This window comes from Stylophora pistillata, chromosome 2 (assembly GCF_964205215.1).
Source record: "Stylophora pistillata chromosome 2, jaStyPist1.2, whole genome shotgun sequence".
Taxonomy (NCBI): Eukaryota; Metazoa; Cnidaria; class Anthozoa; order Scleractinia; family Pocilloporidae; genus Stylophora; species Stylophora pistillata.
In genome coordinates this window covers 27108148-27124451 of record NC_142520.1, presented here as the reverse complement: position 1 = coordinate 27124451, position 16304 = coordinate 27108148, and the positions used below count along the sequence as shown (strand labels likewise).

The 16304-nt window shown below is 39.2% G+C and overlaps 1 protein-coding gene and 1 long non-coding RNA gene across 8 annotated transcripts in view; one reads left to right on the top strand and one right to left on the bottom strand.

Moving 5' to 3' along the window:
- Window positions 1–1581: 1581 nt before the first annotated feature.
- Window positions 1582–4589, bottom strand: LOC148738109 (uncharacterized). The gene is made up of 2 exons (XR_015996926.1): window positions 4146–4589; window positions 1582–3841 (listed from the first exon to the last, which is right to left on the bottom strand). It is a non-coding gene; the product is annotated as an uncharacterized LOC148738109 (long non-coding RNA).
- A 56-nt stretch (window positions 4590–4645) lies between these two features.
- LOC111342742 (uncharacterized) overlaps window positions 4646–16304 on the top strand; it is a 32462-nt gene continuing 20803 nt past the window's right edge. For 2 of the 7 annotated variants that reach the window (XM_088749917.1, XM_022949859.2), the window contains exons 1-4: window positions 8107–8306; window positions 8587–8687; window positions 13122–13448; window positions 14606–14762. In XM_088749917.1, coding sequence (XP_088606043.1) covers window positions 13144–13448; window positions 14606–14762 — 462 coding nt within the window. In that variant the 5' untranslated portion in view covers window positions 8107–8306; window positions 8587–8687; window positions 13122–13143. Of the gene's footprint in view, window positions 5145–7989; window positions 8009–8104; window positions 8307–8586; window positions 8688–13121; window positions 13449–13572; window positions 13593–14144; window positions 14335–14605; window positions 14763–16304 lie in introns of those variants that run through there. The other 5 variants (XM_088749915.1, XM_088749916.1, XM_088749918.1 and 2 more) reach the window with 5 other exon arrangements.

Sequence of the window (16304 nt, the reverse complement as noted above, 5' to 3'; positions counted from 1 at the left end):
GAGTAAAAATGTCATTAAGTACTCATACTACGAAAAATACATAAAATAACGAAGGTAGAAGAAGGAAGAAGGCGGTCAAAGCTGCGGAGTGTGTCAGGTCTGGTACAAATCAGTAGTAAGAACTTGTTACACATGCGAAACACACGAGTGCCTTGTGTTTTTGTGGTTCATCAATTTTGGATGCTACAACCCTGGCCCCGTTTAGTTTGACCCTTCCTTGACTCCCTACCTTTCCTCGTTGACTTGATGTCTTAGTTGAAAATAAGCAAAAAAATACAAAAAAGTTGAACCAGAAGATTAAAAGAGATTACGGAGGAAAAGTATTTCTTTTTTTGAAACACAATAGACCTTTCCATTCCGTCATAAAGGCTATGGAACTTCTTCAGGCAGACTCTCCGGTTTGTAGTCCAAAGTAGTTCACTACTGAAAATTGTATACCGGAGATATCAGAGGTGTACTCAAGAGCTGTGGAGGCCATGGATTGATGTTTAGGAATGTTACTGATATAATAACATATTTTAATCCCATTGTTTCCTAATAAATACCCCCGAATTCCTCAGAAAACAAACAATAATTGTGAGAAACTAATAACATGGGTTATTAAGTTTGTTATAAGTTGTGGTAAGGGTGATCGAAAGGGCCATGGTTTGTTGCCATACACTTAAGGTTGTAGACTTTTCTTCAAACAAGTGGAAGTCTGGCTGATCTCAAACCATTATTTTTGCTATGGCTATAATTGTTATCTTGGGGTTTCGCTAAAAACAATCCCTTCGCCCGCCCCGATAATCACTGCACGCAATCCCGCAAACCAATTTTTTTAGTCAGCGGCTTGTATGAGAGCATGCCCGGGTTTGGATGACTGTCTAATTTCTTAAGGTAACCCACTGGGCTGCACCACTTAGAAAACGTAGTTGTAAATCTTGTTTTACCATATGATAAGTACAGCCCCGCCAGTGCAATCCATTGAAAACCATTCTGAAACTGACGTGTGTAGGCTGGTCCTGTTCTTACACGGGTCATAAGCATTTTCCGAGAACGTGACTTTAACTTTTAATAAAAAAAATAACAAAAAGAGGGGCAAGTCTTGATGAATTATTGTTTCTCTTTCTGACTTAAAGAAAAAAAAAAGGATTTTTTTTTACTGTAAAATATTTTTAGCAGTTTTCCAGTGCGCGCACTTTTTTGTATGCAAGTACGTTCTTTTTAGGTTAAAACAAATTTTTCGAAATTTTCAGCACATAGTCATATGATAAAATACTTATCGGCTGAGTTTGGTGGGCTAGAAGGAAAATGTTGGCTCTATTTCATGACGCACGGACCTCGTAGTGTTCGGTCCGTAAATCATGATGTCGTGTCTTTCTCCGCGTTTTCGGAAAAGTTTCAAAGATGATAACCAATTTTCTTTGTTTTATGCCCCCCATGGGGCAAGTAGCCTAGGTGTGTGCGAAAATTAAAGTCATCGCTCAGTTTACAGCTGTTTTCCTCGTAAATAGCGTTTATGTTCTGCGCAGTAGCATAGATAGTTGAATACCCATGTCAGATGTAGTTTGCAAATCAAGATTGGCGTCGATTACTCTCAAATAAAGAGGAAAAGTCATCATCTTTTAATAGTTACATCCTCGTGAGGTTTTTCAGAAACTATTTACAAACTTTTTATAATTTATGAAAACATAAATAACGATAAAACTCATGGTCAGAATTTAAGATAGTATTCCACCAAGTTCTAGAGCTTACAAAGGAAATGTCTGCCTCAATAGTGTGTCTTGCAGAGCGCGCTTGAAAGATGCCAATGAGGCATTTTGCCTAAGTTCTTTATGCAAGTTATTCCATATGTTGGCCCCTCTATAGGAAAAAGTGCGCTGGCCAGTAGTCGTTCTGTATAGCGGAATCTGCAAAGAGTTCCGCGTACGAGTGTTACGAGTATGTATATTTGATCCTCGGTCGCTTGGTAAACTTACTCGTTAAGTATTGAGGCGCAAGACCGTTCTGACATTTAAAGGTCAGAACGGAGTCTCTATAAAATAATTGTTCTTTAACAGGAAGCCAATTTAGCTCCCGAAGCAAAGGTGTTACATAGTCGAACTTCCTAGAGTTTGTTATGATCTTACTGGCAAAATTTTGAATAGATTATACTCTGTTTACATTCTGGAGTGTGGTATTTGACCATACAAATGAGCAATAAAACATCTTACTAAAAACTAGCGACGTTATTAAGAACTCTAGTGTTTTTTGTCGAAGCTCCTTTTGACTCTATTAATTTGACAAAGCTTTGCGAAACAAGATGATACTACACGTGAAATGTGGTGATCGTAGGTCAGATGGGGGTCAAGGAGGACTGCCAAGTCCTTGGCAGAGTCAACTGGCTTCAGTGTTTTACCCAAGAATACCACACTAGGGTCATTCAGTAACCTACTTAAAATCTGTCTAGTGCCAAGGAAAAGGAGTTTGGTTTTATCGGGGTTGATAAATAGATAGTTCTCACAACACCATTGGGCTACGCTGTAAAGATCTTGTTCGAGCTTTTCAATGGCAGCATGAAGCTCAACGAGTGGAAATGACATGAATATTATTGAGTCATCCACATACGATTCCAAATTGCAGAAAGTCGGTGCCGTGGGTAAATCATTGAGATAAATGCAGACAATGGTGATAGGATTGCGCCTTGAGGGTAGGTAGAGTTTCGGAGTAGGCGGAGCCGATTCTCACATATTGCCTGCGACCAGTTAAAAAGCTCTTGAACCATTTGACAGTAGAGTGTGAGGCTACTATGGTGAAAAGTTTGTGGAGCAGTCTTGCATGGTCTATACTGTCAAAGGCTTTGGATAGATCTAATAGTACTAGAGCTGTTATCAGCTTTTTATCCATTGCTTCGAGTATGTTATCCGTAAGCAGGATGTTTAGGGTCTCTGTAGAATGAGCATTTTTATTGCCGCTTTGGTGTGTGGTGAGTCGATTGTTCTTTTTGATATTGGCGCTGAGCTGATTTAAGACAATCCTTTCAAAGACCTTTGAAACTACGGCTAGCATAGATATAGGTCTATTGTTAGCAGCTTTCTCATGGTCACCGTCTTTAAGAATCGGGATCACCTCAACCTCTTTCCAGTTGAAAGGAAATGTACTAGTAAGTATGGAACAATTGATGATGTCAGTGAAAGGGCCCAATATGACAAGGAGACAGTCTTTTAATACACGAGCGCTGATCTTGTCCGGTCTCGGCGATTTATTCATTGGGAGAGATGTTACAATTTGCCAAACCTCTTCAAGTGATACTGTCCTTAAATTGAATGATTCCATAGAGGAAGTATCCATGTCAGTTTCGGATGAAGAATCTCGGACTGTGATGTCATGTTCTTCCCTCAAGCGCTGTACCACGTCAGCGGCATTTAAGCCGACCTTAGCAAAAAACTGATTGAATTCGTTGGCTAAAACTGTAAAATCCTTTGTAAAGGAAGGTCTCTGCTTATCTTTGGAGGGGATGGCACGATTTATAATTTTCCAAAGTGAGCCAGAGTTGTTTTATTGGCTGTGACCTCTTCAAAGGTGTAATCTCTTTCAGCTTCTTGTAGCGTTTTCTTGACCAAGTCACGGGAATGTTTGAAATTTATCCACTCGGTGTCATGGCGAGACTGAATGTATTGCTTCAGGAGGAGATCTCGCGATCTCATAAGATCCTTGATTTCCTGGTTCAAGAAGGGGCAAGGTCTACTCCGTAGTTTAATTTGTTTCACAGGAGCGTGTAAGCTCAGGACAGACTGCAAAGTGTCATTTAAAATATTGAGCTTAGAGTCTACATCGGTTTGATCGAAGATGGTGAACAGTGAATCCGCTTCCTTAGCTAGAACTGTGACAAAAAGATCCGCATTATACTTTTTGTAACTTTAGTGGTAATGTACTGAGGGGTAGTCTTGGGTTTCCTAACCATGAGCTCATTACCAGAAATTTGGGTCAAAATGCCGGATGCGCGTGCGTATTGAGAAGTTAATGGCGGCGAAATCATGTAAGGAAATGTATGGGATTTCCACAAAAATGCAAAATACAACAAATACGAGTCAGAGTATTCCCTAGCTCCGACTCGAAACAAGTTCAGTAGAGATTAAGCTGTACTTCTAGCATAAAAATAATTCAAAATCTGTTTGTCTACTTACTTCCAGGAATGTCAGCAATGTTCGATATTCGAGGCTAGTCATTTCCTCTAGTCTGTTTCAAATATAGCGTAATCCATAGCAAAGGATCGTCGATTTGAGGAGCAACCCTCCAAGAAGTCAACTAGCTCTGACTCGCATTAAATAAAGGGAAGTTCGAAGTAAGCAAATCGTCTATAAAAAGAAACATTTCTTGACAATAAGATACTTCCAAAAGAGCTTGAAAATTGCTACTTTTGCTCTGTGGTCTGTGATCTGAGACCATCATTGAGAACGCACCAGAAGGGAAAGCTTTAAAAGAAAAACCCTCTGCGAAACCTTTAATCTGTCGCCATATTTGTTTTTCTTATTCAGCAATGTTTGACGGGAAATAAACTCAATCCAGACCCTCTCATACTAAAGTACGCCTTGAACAAATTTATTTTCTCGAGGGAAAATTAGGAAGCAGATCAAAGAGATCTGTATAGTACGTTCGTTGATTTGTGTTTTCAACTGGGAGAAAAAGCCCTTTTCAAGTAAGATTTGCCTAGATCTTCCCATTATTTAATGCAAGTGGTTTAAGCTACAATTTCCAAAATGTCTGACATCCGTAGACGATTACAAATAAAGCCAGTTTGAACGGGCATTGAAGCTTTGTACAGATTGTCCCTTGCATTACATCAGACAGCAAATTGCTATAAGTCGCTCTACCTTAAAAATACCAAGAGATATGTTCAAAGCTGTTTTTTTGTTTTGCTTTTTTCTCCATAAAGAAGGTCAACAGAACGTAAATCGCTCGATTTCTAATATGGAACTTGTCCTAACCACTATCTTTGTTTTCATCCGACTCCAATCCGCTGACCAATGAATGCGGGAGTAAAATGTCCTCGATTTCTGGCGATGTTGACAAAAGCGATTGAATGGTCACTGATTGATCGATGTATTACACCGCTATCACACACTGGACTGTTGGAGGAAACTAGGATAAAGTCAAGCAGGGATTGAGTGGTCGCTGTTATCCTGGTTGGTTTTGTTATGAGTTGTTTTAAGTTCATATCCGTATAGAATTTCTCCAAAGTCTTGAATTCAGTGCCAGTTTTCTTGAGGCCATCGCAGTTTAGGTCGCCTAGGATTGTGATCGGTTTGTCAAGCAGCAAGGCTTGGATATAACTGGGCTTCGATATAAGTGGGCTTAAGTACTTCTTCGAAGGAACTCAAAGGAGAGTCGTCGGGGCCATATGTCACGCAAATAATTATTGATTTGCGTTTCTTGCACTGGACGTTTATCCAAAGCTGATGGAAATTTCGGTCCAATATCTATGAAAATTCCTTCAGTACAGATGATTTAAGATCTTTTCGGACATAGGCACATATTCCGCCGCCTCCTTTGTGAAGTCGATCTAACCTGTGTATATTGTAACCTTTAATTTGTATCTCTGCTGAAGGGACGTGTTGAGCCATGTTTCAGAGATTGTAATAACGTCGCTATTCCTTTCAGATGCAAGTTGCCGTAGTTCTAACAAGTGAGCGCGATGTTTTAGCGATCTAATATTCAAATGAAGGATTTCAAGCCCACCGGGCGTTTTGGAAGGTTGTTTATTTTCTCCAAAGCGCTTTACTGAGCACAGATTATGCAAATTCACTCCTCTCTCGCCGGGTTTATTGTTGCCAGGTTTCCGTTGAACATTAGAGATTGCAATATTATGCTGACGCTTTCAGACAGCCTGAGCAGAGCGAACTCCTCGTATTCTCAATATTTCATTGCTTTTCAGCAAATGGAAGGTTTCGTCTGGGATTTTAAATAGCCGTAACCGCAGCTGTAGAAGATCATATCTTGAATATTTAATTGCATTTGAAGCACGATTATTCAAATTTCGGAAGCTGTTAGCCGATGTCTGCAGATGATTTATTTGAGAGTTTTCCGGCCTTTCGGGTCCTGGGTTGCTTTGAATATCCATATGAATCGTTAGGTCAAACCAGAATAGGCGTCAAGGAAGTATGAGCACTGTGCTTCCTTGTTTGCTGAGTCTTGAAATCGAATATTTGATTGCAAAGACTGTAGACTCGATACGCTTCAATGACGGTCTGAAAAATAGGCCAGGGAAATTCCGTGTACCTAGCGAAAGGATTCCCCATTGATACTCAATAGGTGGCAGAGGTTCTTACCACTTTGCAACTTGGTAATGGGAGGCTGAAACCATGGAATAAGTTAATTGAAGACCCCTAAACAGAGCAAGTTACAAAAGCGTGCTGCCATCTTGGCGCATACATAGACTAAAGTTTTCGTCTAGTTCATCTTCACTTTTAAGTATACGATCAGTGACAGCTTTTCTTTGCTGATAGTCCACATATGACCTCGAGTCATATACTTCCCTGTCCAGCCCCCCTGACTCAGTCAACAAGTAGATATCATTCATTCCGCGCGTTTCGTGTGACTAACACACCAACAATTTACTACACTTTCATATTTACCGTAAAGAGCAATAAAGTAGAACATAGCTTTGCAAGGTGTGACATGTTTTCAGCGTGATATATAATAAGTAATTACTTGGGACTTATAGTGACATTTTTTGCGTGTTTTTTTTTTTTTACGAAATATAAACGCATTGCTCTTAGGTCAGTAGATATGCAGGGGTAGTTGATTGGTTGTACTGTCACAATTCCTTAGCAGAAAAATTACGGCGTGAGAAATGGCTTTATTTTCAAAAATTACGACTTGAAAAATGGCTCTATTTTCAAAATGGACAACCCCACGACACTGAAACTTTTCCAAAGGGTTAATTTTTAGGAGATCTTTCGTGTTTTAAAGGTAAGACTGCAATGGCCCTGGTTATTTTGGATCTTGTATTTTCTGAGATGTCACGAGAGAACCAAGGATACGTGTGCAAAAATTAGAGCCAAAGAAATCTACGTATACAATTATTGTAGGTATTCATACACAGTACTTGTCATGTCTGATGAATCGAAAGAGGTTGCTACAGATATATGTTTGATCAGAAGACTATGCCACGACTTTAGGTACATGAAACAAACCTAGTTGGGGAGGCAAAGGATACTCTTTATTATTACATCGTGGCAGCACCCATGGGCAAGATAAAGCGAGTCGTGAACATGTATTCTCACTGGCTACCCGAGCGGGCAAGATAGGCCCATCTCACGCGCCCGGGACTACCCGCATTGATCTCGCGGATGAAAAAAAATTAATTACAAGGAGTCACTAAGTTCCTATTTCTTGGACAATATCGGCGATGTAGACGCAAAAAGGAGTAGAGGAAAGTCGAAACAAAGAAAAGAGAAGCGACTCCGTGGGTTTTTTGTGCCACAAACACAGTTGGCCTTCTTATTGACTAAGCTTGTTTGGTCGAGATGGATATTAGCCTCGTTCCTTTTTCGCATTTTTATGGACCTCGCCTTCGTAGGGGTCCATAAAAGAATTAAAGAACTCGGCCAATATCCAGCCATTTGACCTCACGCCTGGTCATAAGCAATAACAGTCCAAGTTTTGAAGTGTAAAAAAACCAAAATTCCTCCCCCGACCCCATCCCTAGTTGGCAATAAATGATTCCAGCCCCACCCCCCCTTGGTAATATATGATGGCTGGTTCCTTACTCGTATGAAATCCTTATCTTTTCGTGCGTAAATTGGAGATTTCGTATGTCCCTCGTAGGTTACTCGAAATACTCGCGTGATATTGAAAGCAGTAGCTTGTATTTTCTTTCAAATCAAAACGTGACATCTTCGTTCCTGCTGCGTGAACGGATACATTTAAGAATGACGTCATTGTCTGATAGGGATCCTTTCAGTTCGCTAATTCAAACTAGTTTTCTTGGTATTTGTAGAATATTTTAGGATTGTGTCCGTGTAGACATTTCTATCTCAACACGAAGGTATCCCAAGTCGACTCATTTTTAGCGCAACTTCTTTCCTATCCTTGAATTGTCCAAGGCTCAAGTTCATTTCTTACAAAGGGACTTCCCCGTTGCTAAGGGTATATCCAACCGGCTTTCAAATAATGGCAGTACACGGTCTTACATTTCACTCGCCATTTTTATACTCCATTCGAGTTATGAAGGTATTGGCGAACAAGGGGCAGTGCTAATTCGTAGCCATTTGTTCAAGCAATCCCGCCGTCTGTTTGCAGCTTCAAACTTATGAAGATAATTCTCAATTTAACGTGGTGTTAAGGTATGCTCAACATGTCTTCCTGAGCTGCCCTGTGCGATAATTCAAATGAAACCGAAGCGCATCTAAAAGCGTCTTAAACTCAAATGGAAACTTCAAATCACAACTATTCGCTAGAGGTGTATGTCGAAGTTAGTTGATCCCGTTTTTAGATTAGAGTCATCCTTGAAATCATGACACCTATCGACACCGATCTAAATCGGTGCAAACGGATCAGCATGGTTTAAACCTTCCTTAAAATCATCCTGTATTTACATTTGGTTTATATGGTTTGCTCCATTAGGGTCCAGAAGTACTTTCTTCAAAATGTAATCTTGCTTGGTATTTTGTTGATGGAATATTTGTGAAGAACAACGAGGAAAGACAAAGAGGTTTCCATTTAAGGTAGGCTATGGAAAATAATTTAGTTTACTGTGCATTTCACGAGACATGCGGTTCAGTTGAAATGAATGGCAGTGTAATTATGCATCTTATGGCTCAAGGCTCGATGATTCCAGTCAAACAACCCAGTTAAAAAATACACAGATTCAGGAGTTGACTGTTTGGTTTTTGCTGTATAGTTGTGTCAATATGCTGGAAAGCAAATGCACAGAGTACTCGATCAAACTAATCGTGGTTCAATGACTGCTGTGAGACAATTTAAGTCTCAGCAAAGCTCAATCAATACGAACCGAAAATTTTAGTGTGATTTCATGTCCGCATAGCAAAAGCAAACATCAGTAAGGATTTTAAGTTTTCGATTGAAGCTCTCGAATGCTTTACATCGTACTTATTTCTAGCTTTGAAACCTCAGGAACGTCGAAATTTCTGTGTCAAGTCGGTGCAACAGCATTTGTAATTTTTGCCCTATTGCACAATGAAAATGTACTCACGACATGTGCTTTCAGGCGTGAATTATTTAATCACGCTATTTTGCTTCGTATTGCTAGTAAATAACGAAGCATTTTAAAGCGTAAAGACGTACAGCTTATTAGCTCGGACAATTTATGAAAGAACGACAAATTGTTCCTAGACAACTTTGGGATTGTCCAACGTTGTATTCTTTGTATGAACTGGTAGCTCCACCAAAGCTGCCATTCGTGTTCAAGTCCTGACTCCGGTAAGGCCTGCAATGTTTTGGAGTGTTTCAAATGACGTCTGCGAGTCCATATCACATAACTGGAAATTTCTAAGTTGGAGAATTCGAACACTGTATTGTAAAGTTAAGCATAGCGTGACAAAGCGTGACAAACAATTCTAAAGTAAGCTTTGATTACATAATTACAACCGGAAATGTGAGTTATGTGTAACCCTTTGTTAGAGTATTCGTGAAAATATTCCTGCTACGTGTCGCATAGAATATGGAAACTTGTCCGTGTTTTCCGTCTAAAAACACGTAGGAACACTAGTTCTGCAGGATCCACGAAAGTGTCCTCCCATATCTGTGAAATTGCGGATACGTGGTAATTAAATTGTTTATTCCAAGGGAAACTTGTATTATGTTCTGTATTTTGTATCACGTATGATTTAGCCACCATTATGTATATAAGAACCTTGATTCAAGCAATAAAGTAGATTCAGTTGATTGTAAAGCAGTTGAGTGTTCTGCACCCCGTGTGCGAGCTGGAGTTAAACCCAACGTTTGCCTAAGCATCAAAACAGCTCGACGCTAACCGACCCTCGGCCGAAATTATACTACAACTGCGACTGGATGGGGACCGCGGCGAGAGTTTTCGTGTTTTAGTGGATAAAACAGGCGCGCATCAAAGATTAGTTCTTGTCTCAAATCTAATCAACATTTCACACGAACACCCACTTACAACCCCTTCAAGTGAAATATTAATAGCTGCGTGAACTCGGGCTTTCAATATCGCACATCTGGAGTTATCTTTAAGGGCCAAATTGCCATTGTCACGCTGTCTCGTCATTGCCGGACACCAATAAGTCTACCTGTGTTTATTTTTGTCTGCTGGAGTGTAATGAATGTTGTCATGGTACTTGACAACAATCAAAGTAATATATTACCATATAAGAGTACGTTCCTACAGAGGCCAAAGGTTGAAATTCAAGGACTTTCCAATGACCTTGAAGGACAAGTTTTAGAAAATTGAAGGACCACTTTTGGAAAGGTTTGCATAAGCAATTTAAAAATCATTTAATATTATTTCTAAGGTTTTCCATTAAAGTACTTTAATTTTGAACTTGAAAACTGCTAAAGAAAAAGCATTGCAAAAATCAAGCCTTAGTCCTCAAATTTAAGTACTTTCAAGGCCTTGAGTTTTTAATTTTTAAATTCAAGCATCTTGAAGGACTTTCAAGGCTTTTACAAACCCTGAGTAGGTAATGTACTTGTCTTTAAGCTGCAAGGAGAAGGGAATTTTTTTATCCATTATTGGTACCAAGTCAAAGTTTGTTGCCAAATGTTCACCCAAGGAGAGTTGTCAGAAATCAGTAGATCGAGGCAATATTACTGTTCAATTGTTCATATTGTTTTTAATAGAAAAATCCCTGAATATTTAATACTGCGGATATCCACAACAAGAGAAGCAGTGCTATTTACAGTTTTAGTATGTTCAATTAAAGACATTCGACTTTCATTACATACCAAGAGGGAATACACATATTTTGACCACTTTGTGGGTTTCAAAATAAATGTCATACAAAAATCTGAAAACCCCATCAAAAACCCTGTGCATTCAACAATTATTTCTTACAAGATTTTTGAGAATTGATTTGCTGTCAACTGAATCAGACAATATTCCTTCACTGTAATCATTTTGAGATCTAAACTTGCTTCAGTTCCACAAACATCATCTTTTGGCAAATCATCTGACAGTAAATACTTGTTCAAAGATGAATTTCCATAATCCTTTGCCATACTGTATAACATTAGACAAGGTGTTTGAATTCCAATAACTACATGATTTTATTACGGAATAGCAGAGTGAATAAACAGCCACAGCACAATTCACCTTGAACTTTCTGGTTTCACATGCATGACTGAAAATGGGCACTATTTTGAACTTTATCAATTTTAACCCCTTTCAACTCAAATATATCGTTATGTGTACTCTGAAAATAATGTACTAAGCTATTCAGTGATGATACTTCAAGCAGCACACATGTATCTTGAGAATGGCTTTTACTATAAATATCACTTGTATGAGAATCGAATATTTTCAAGCCCACAAGGCTCTATCTAAGGTGGTACAGTACTGATATCCCTCTATTGTAGCTTCTTGATGAATAGTGCCAGTGTAACTTTCACTGTATTGAAGTTCATAGTCAGTCTCGAACACATTTAAAAGTGTGGGTAATTCTGTCTGCATTAAAAATGATTGTCTGGCTAACTGAGACAAATTTGAATAGAACTGATTTCCAATATTGATTATTGACACCAGATCATTGGCAGAATGGATTCCTTGTTTGTAATTGTAAATCAAAGTGCATAAACTCATTGCAACGCACTGTTGTCCTGCATTTTGTCCAAATACCAACTCATTAGCTTGGCTATATGTTTTGCTAGGGTCAATGTAGATTGGAGCAGGACCAGGGTTTTTCTCTATATCTGAACTCAGTTGAAATTTACAGTAGTTTGATACGTGTCTGACTGTTACAAAGACACATGGGTCTATTACAAGAAAACATTGATAAATGCCGACCTACTCTATACTTCAATTTAATTATCATTTAATATACCCTCACAGAACAATTCAACAAATACCTCTCATGTTGTGTAACTTTATATAATCTTATCCTCTTCGTATTAAGCATACAAACATTCTTTGTAACTCTTCTAACCTTCACATGACGTAACCAAGAGGAATTCGGTATGCTTCGACGAATACGCTCATAAACGAATTCCTTCAGTTTTCTGCCCTTTCTACTGAGACGTTGCAGAACAGCTTCTTGTATTCTACTGGGTTCTCGATCACGTCTAAATACACGATTGTATTTACATGTAAACATAATACGAGATAGCTCGTTTGATATAGCAGGTTTCGCTTGATATTTCTCGATAGAAGGTTCACTCGTAAATTGATCTCTCGCAAAGTTCGCGGACCGACCCGTTCCCAAAACGCACTACAATTTTTTGTGTGGGTCTACTGATAACGATGTGTGACTTTCTATGTATACTGAACGTAGTAGCCATCGAATTTCTTTCGCGTACATCAGTCCACGAAGGTAGCCATTGCTTTACCATGCGCTCTAGAGTTTTGGGCGGAGAACTACACTGCTTCGGTTGTAGTTATGGAAGCTTTCTTCCCCCATCATTTAAGGATAAACCTTCAATAGTTCCTGCAAAGATGTAAAACACCGTTTGTAACTGGAGAGAGTTGTTGAAAAAAACGAAAAGTCAAGTGAAAATTCTGAGCAAGTTGATAACGTCGCATGCTTGAACATCAACTTACATTTATGTGTACATAAGGGCCCTTCTATTGCGTGATTTAAAAAGTATACAAACACGGGCACGCCCACGTGTGGGTAGAGTACCCCCTCCCGCACCATTCCTCTGCTCCTCGTACTTATCCTACTCCTTCAACATTTGGTGATTTGTAAATCAAGCTCTGGAGCTTCCCGGAGTGGTATCCAAGCTGTCTCAAACTCAAAAGTTCCTCTCAAGAGTTATGAAATGGAGGTGAAAATTAGTGTTGAGCTAGGTAACTGACGAAGGTGGAAATTCTCATTTGAAAATGTCAAGATAGTTGTCGAGGGTTTATTTCCCTTTAGCAAATGTTTATTCATGAGAGGCCGATATACTTTGTACACGTGTAGATGCGCTTTTTAACTTGGTTGTTTGGTATATGATGTGTACAATTTCCTCCCATTTTCTTGCAGGTTTTGGCCTTAGTAGCTAAGGATGTCCGCCAGCGTCCCATGGAAATATGTCTCGCCCCTTCACGATAGCATCATGGAACAACGAGCTGGCTTTTTAGCATGCCTGTGCAAAGATGAAGTACCCTCAAGATACCTACTGACTTTGTATTGTTTCCCGGCGCATCTAAGGTCCAAACTGATTAGCGATATATCCTCAACATACTTTGTCAATATGCAAGGAGAAGGAACTTCACAGATACCTCTTTCGAACGGAGATGAGATACTTGTGTCTCTTTCGGATGGATTTGAGGTACACGGAGAATGGAGTACGGAGGACATCGTCTTAACGTAAGCACCACTCCTCGTAAATGTGAAACAACATAGTGATCTTGCCTCTTTGTCCATGCCGACCTTTCAGGCACGACAAATTGACATGAGAAAAAAATGGGACAGAGAGGCCAATCAGGGTGGTGGCCGGTCATGTCAAAGAAGGTTTGATATCAAAAGGACCCAGTCTTACTGTTCACCAATACATCAATCCTACTCACAAGCCATCGAAGCTCGCTGAAAGAGGAGGGATATCTTTTTCCATTTTCTGCGAGCAAAAGCCATATGCGAAACGAAAAGTGAGCAAGTGATCAATTACACAAGATTCGTTTCGGATATAGCCCTCACCTTGCAGCATATGGAGGTGTTGTCCCACAAATGTTTTTATTTTAGAAAGCTATGGACATTTTATTTTCCAGTGCTTAATCTATCTACCGTCATAGATTCCTAAGCCCTAATTTTTCGATGGTTAGTCTTCTATGTCAACGCACGCACGGCATGGCCTGGGGTAGTCCGGCTACGACTATCTTTAACTTACTTTAGTGAAACTGATATACGGTATCCAAGGCCTGGACCAGAAACCTCCTTTTCTGCCCCATTATGTTCTCTTGATATTGACTATCATTACTCTAGATCGCAGTAAGTGATTTATTCGTTGACTTCGACGAAAAAAATGACCAAACTAACTTAAAGATATATTGCTCATTTGTTCGGCAGTTTATGAAAGAATTGTGCCCCGACAACTTTAATGAAGCAGTGCGGCGTTGTATCCTTTGCTTGATATGGTAGCTGCACCAAAGTTGCCATTCGTGTTCAAGCACTGATTCCGTAAAGCTATGAAATGTTTTGGAGGGTTTCCAAAGACGTCTCTTTAAAAGTCCATTGTACATAACGGGGAATTTATAAGGTGGGAGAATTCGAACATTGCGATAGGATGGGCGCCGATTATGTTCTCTTAATATTGACTATTCTTACTATGAGTAAGCGATTCTGTCGTTGACTTCGACGATAAAAATGGCCAAAGTAACTTAACAAGTATTTCTATATTTTTCACTGTCTCCGGCAAAGATGTAGGCTTGCGTAAATTTTCGAGTCCCCAGTATGACTGATAAAAATTCTTACATAATTATAGGAAAAAGTTGATGTTCATCAAAATATTTTTTCTTTTCTTCTGAAAGGTTTTTTGATCATAAACCATTTCGGCTAAAACTACGTATTAGCATCAGAGACAGGAGAAGTCTGCAAGTCGACTTCTTAAAACGGCTGGGAGGCAAGGAGCGGAAGAATTCGGTATTGGCATGTTCAGTGCCCATAATGTCAAGATCTCCAGTACAGGTATTTACCAACAAACAAATGAAACTTTATCTCACGAGGTTAGTATGAATTAATCGTAACTTAGTGGTGTGCATGCCCCTCCTTTAACTAATAAAATAAGCATAGAGTTTAAAAATGCCAACTGGCTAGTGGCAAACCAGTTGGCTACATACACAGTGCAGTCAGGGAGTTGAACTCGCGGTAATCGAGAACCAATCCATTGAGTTGCAGGAAAGTGGACGAAAAACCAGGGGCTATCAGTGCACTACCCCTGTGAAAAACAGTGGTTACACCCTTTTTTTCTTAAAGTGCACCTAAACCTAAATTTTTGTTTTCGCTTAACGAAATAAGCGTATTTTTTGAAGTATTGCTGTGCAAATTTTTTTTTATTTGCTCAAATCTTCAGTTTTCTGTGCCCAGTCAAAATACGGAAAATCGGCCACCATCTTGCCCCACGACCGAGTTTAAAGAGGAATGGCTCTAGCGGGTAATGTGACGTCAAATCGGGAACATGAAAGTCTGCATTTCACACATTTTCACTTGTTTGGGAAGGTTGTCGTCGATATTTTCCGAAATATGACGACTAGGTGTGGTGTATGAGGCATGTATGAAGCGCGATACCCTCTTGCAAATTTCGCACGTTGCTACATCCTTCTACAACACACAAATTAAAAAAGTTTTGCACAGAAGTACTCCAAAAAATAAGCTTATTTCGTTCAGCGAAAAAAAATTTTAGGTTTAGGTGCACTTTAAGACTAGGGAGCAAGGACGTCTCGATGCATTGATCTATCAGTGTTTACTCTTCCTATAAACATCTTTCCCGCACATGCTCCTTACGCGCTCAATATAAAATTCTACTTGTCTGGGAAAGACTTTTCCCCAGTAAAAAACAAACAAACAAACAAGTAACCTAGCTAGAGCTTAAGAAGATAAAGCGACCATTCTAGGATGCTTTCGGTCCTTCTGATGAAAACGTTGATCATAGACAACCACAATACTTTCCGTAGTCTGGGAAAAGACAGGTCACTTCTTGATAAACAATTGGTTGAGATTTGATAAGCTTTGCTGAATCTATGATGGGTATATGGGTATTGAAAAATTTGCCATCGAAAGGGTTTTCATCGAGGCTAGAAATGAGATAATGACATAATTTAGGGCGGCATGAACTTATTTTGAGGAAACCTCAATGGAAGCACGAGACTAATGATCAAGTAAAGAGATTTGGCGCCCACAGGAAATAGTAGAAGAGCATAAAGCAGTTTTATTTTTAGTTGTTTTGAAGCCACTTTTCGTGCCAATCTGTCTTTTTCATCTCAGAATGGTCCAAATCAGTTTCCTCATCATTCACTTGGTTAATTACTAACTCAATTACATCATCTATTTCATGAATGTTCTCGTACTAAACAGTATTGGAAATATTTCAAAAACTTTTGGTTTGCACTTTCTGGTGAACATATTGAAATTTCATTGCAGGATGTTTTGATCGACAAATTATATGAATTAATTGACTTATTAAATTACTTTTTAATTATTGCAAAGTGACATATCTGGACGTAAGTCTCA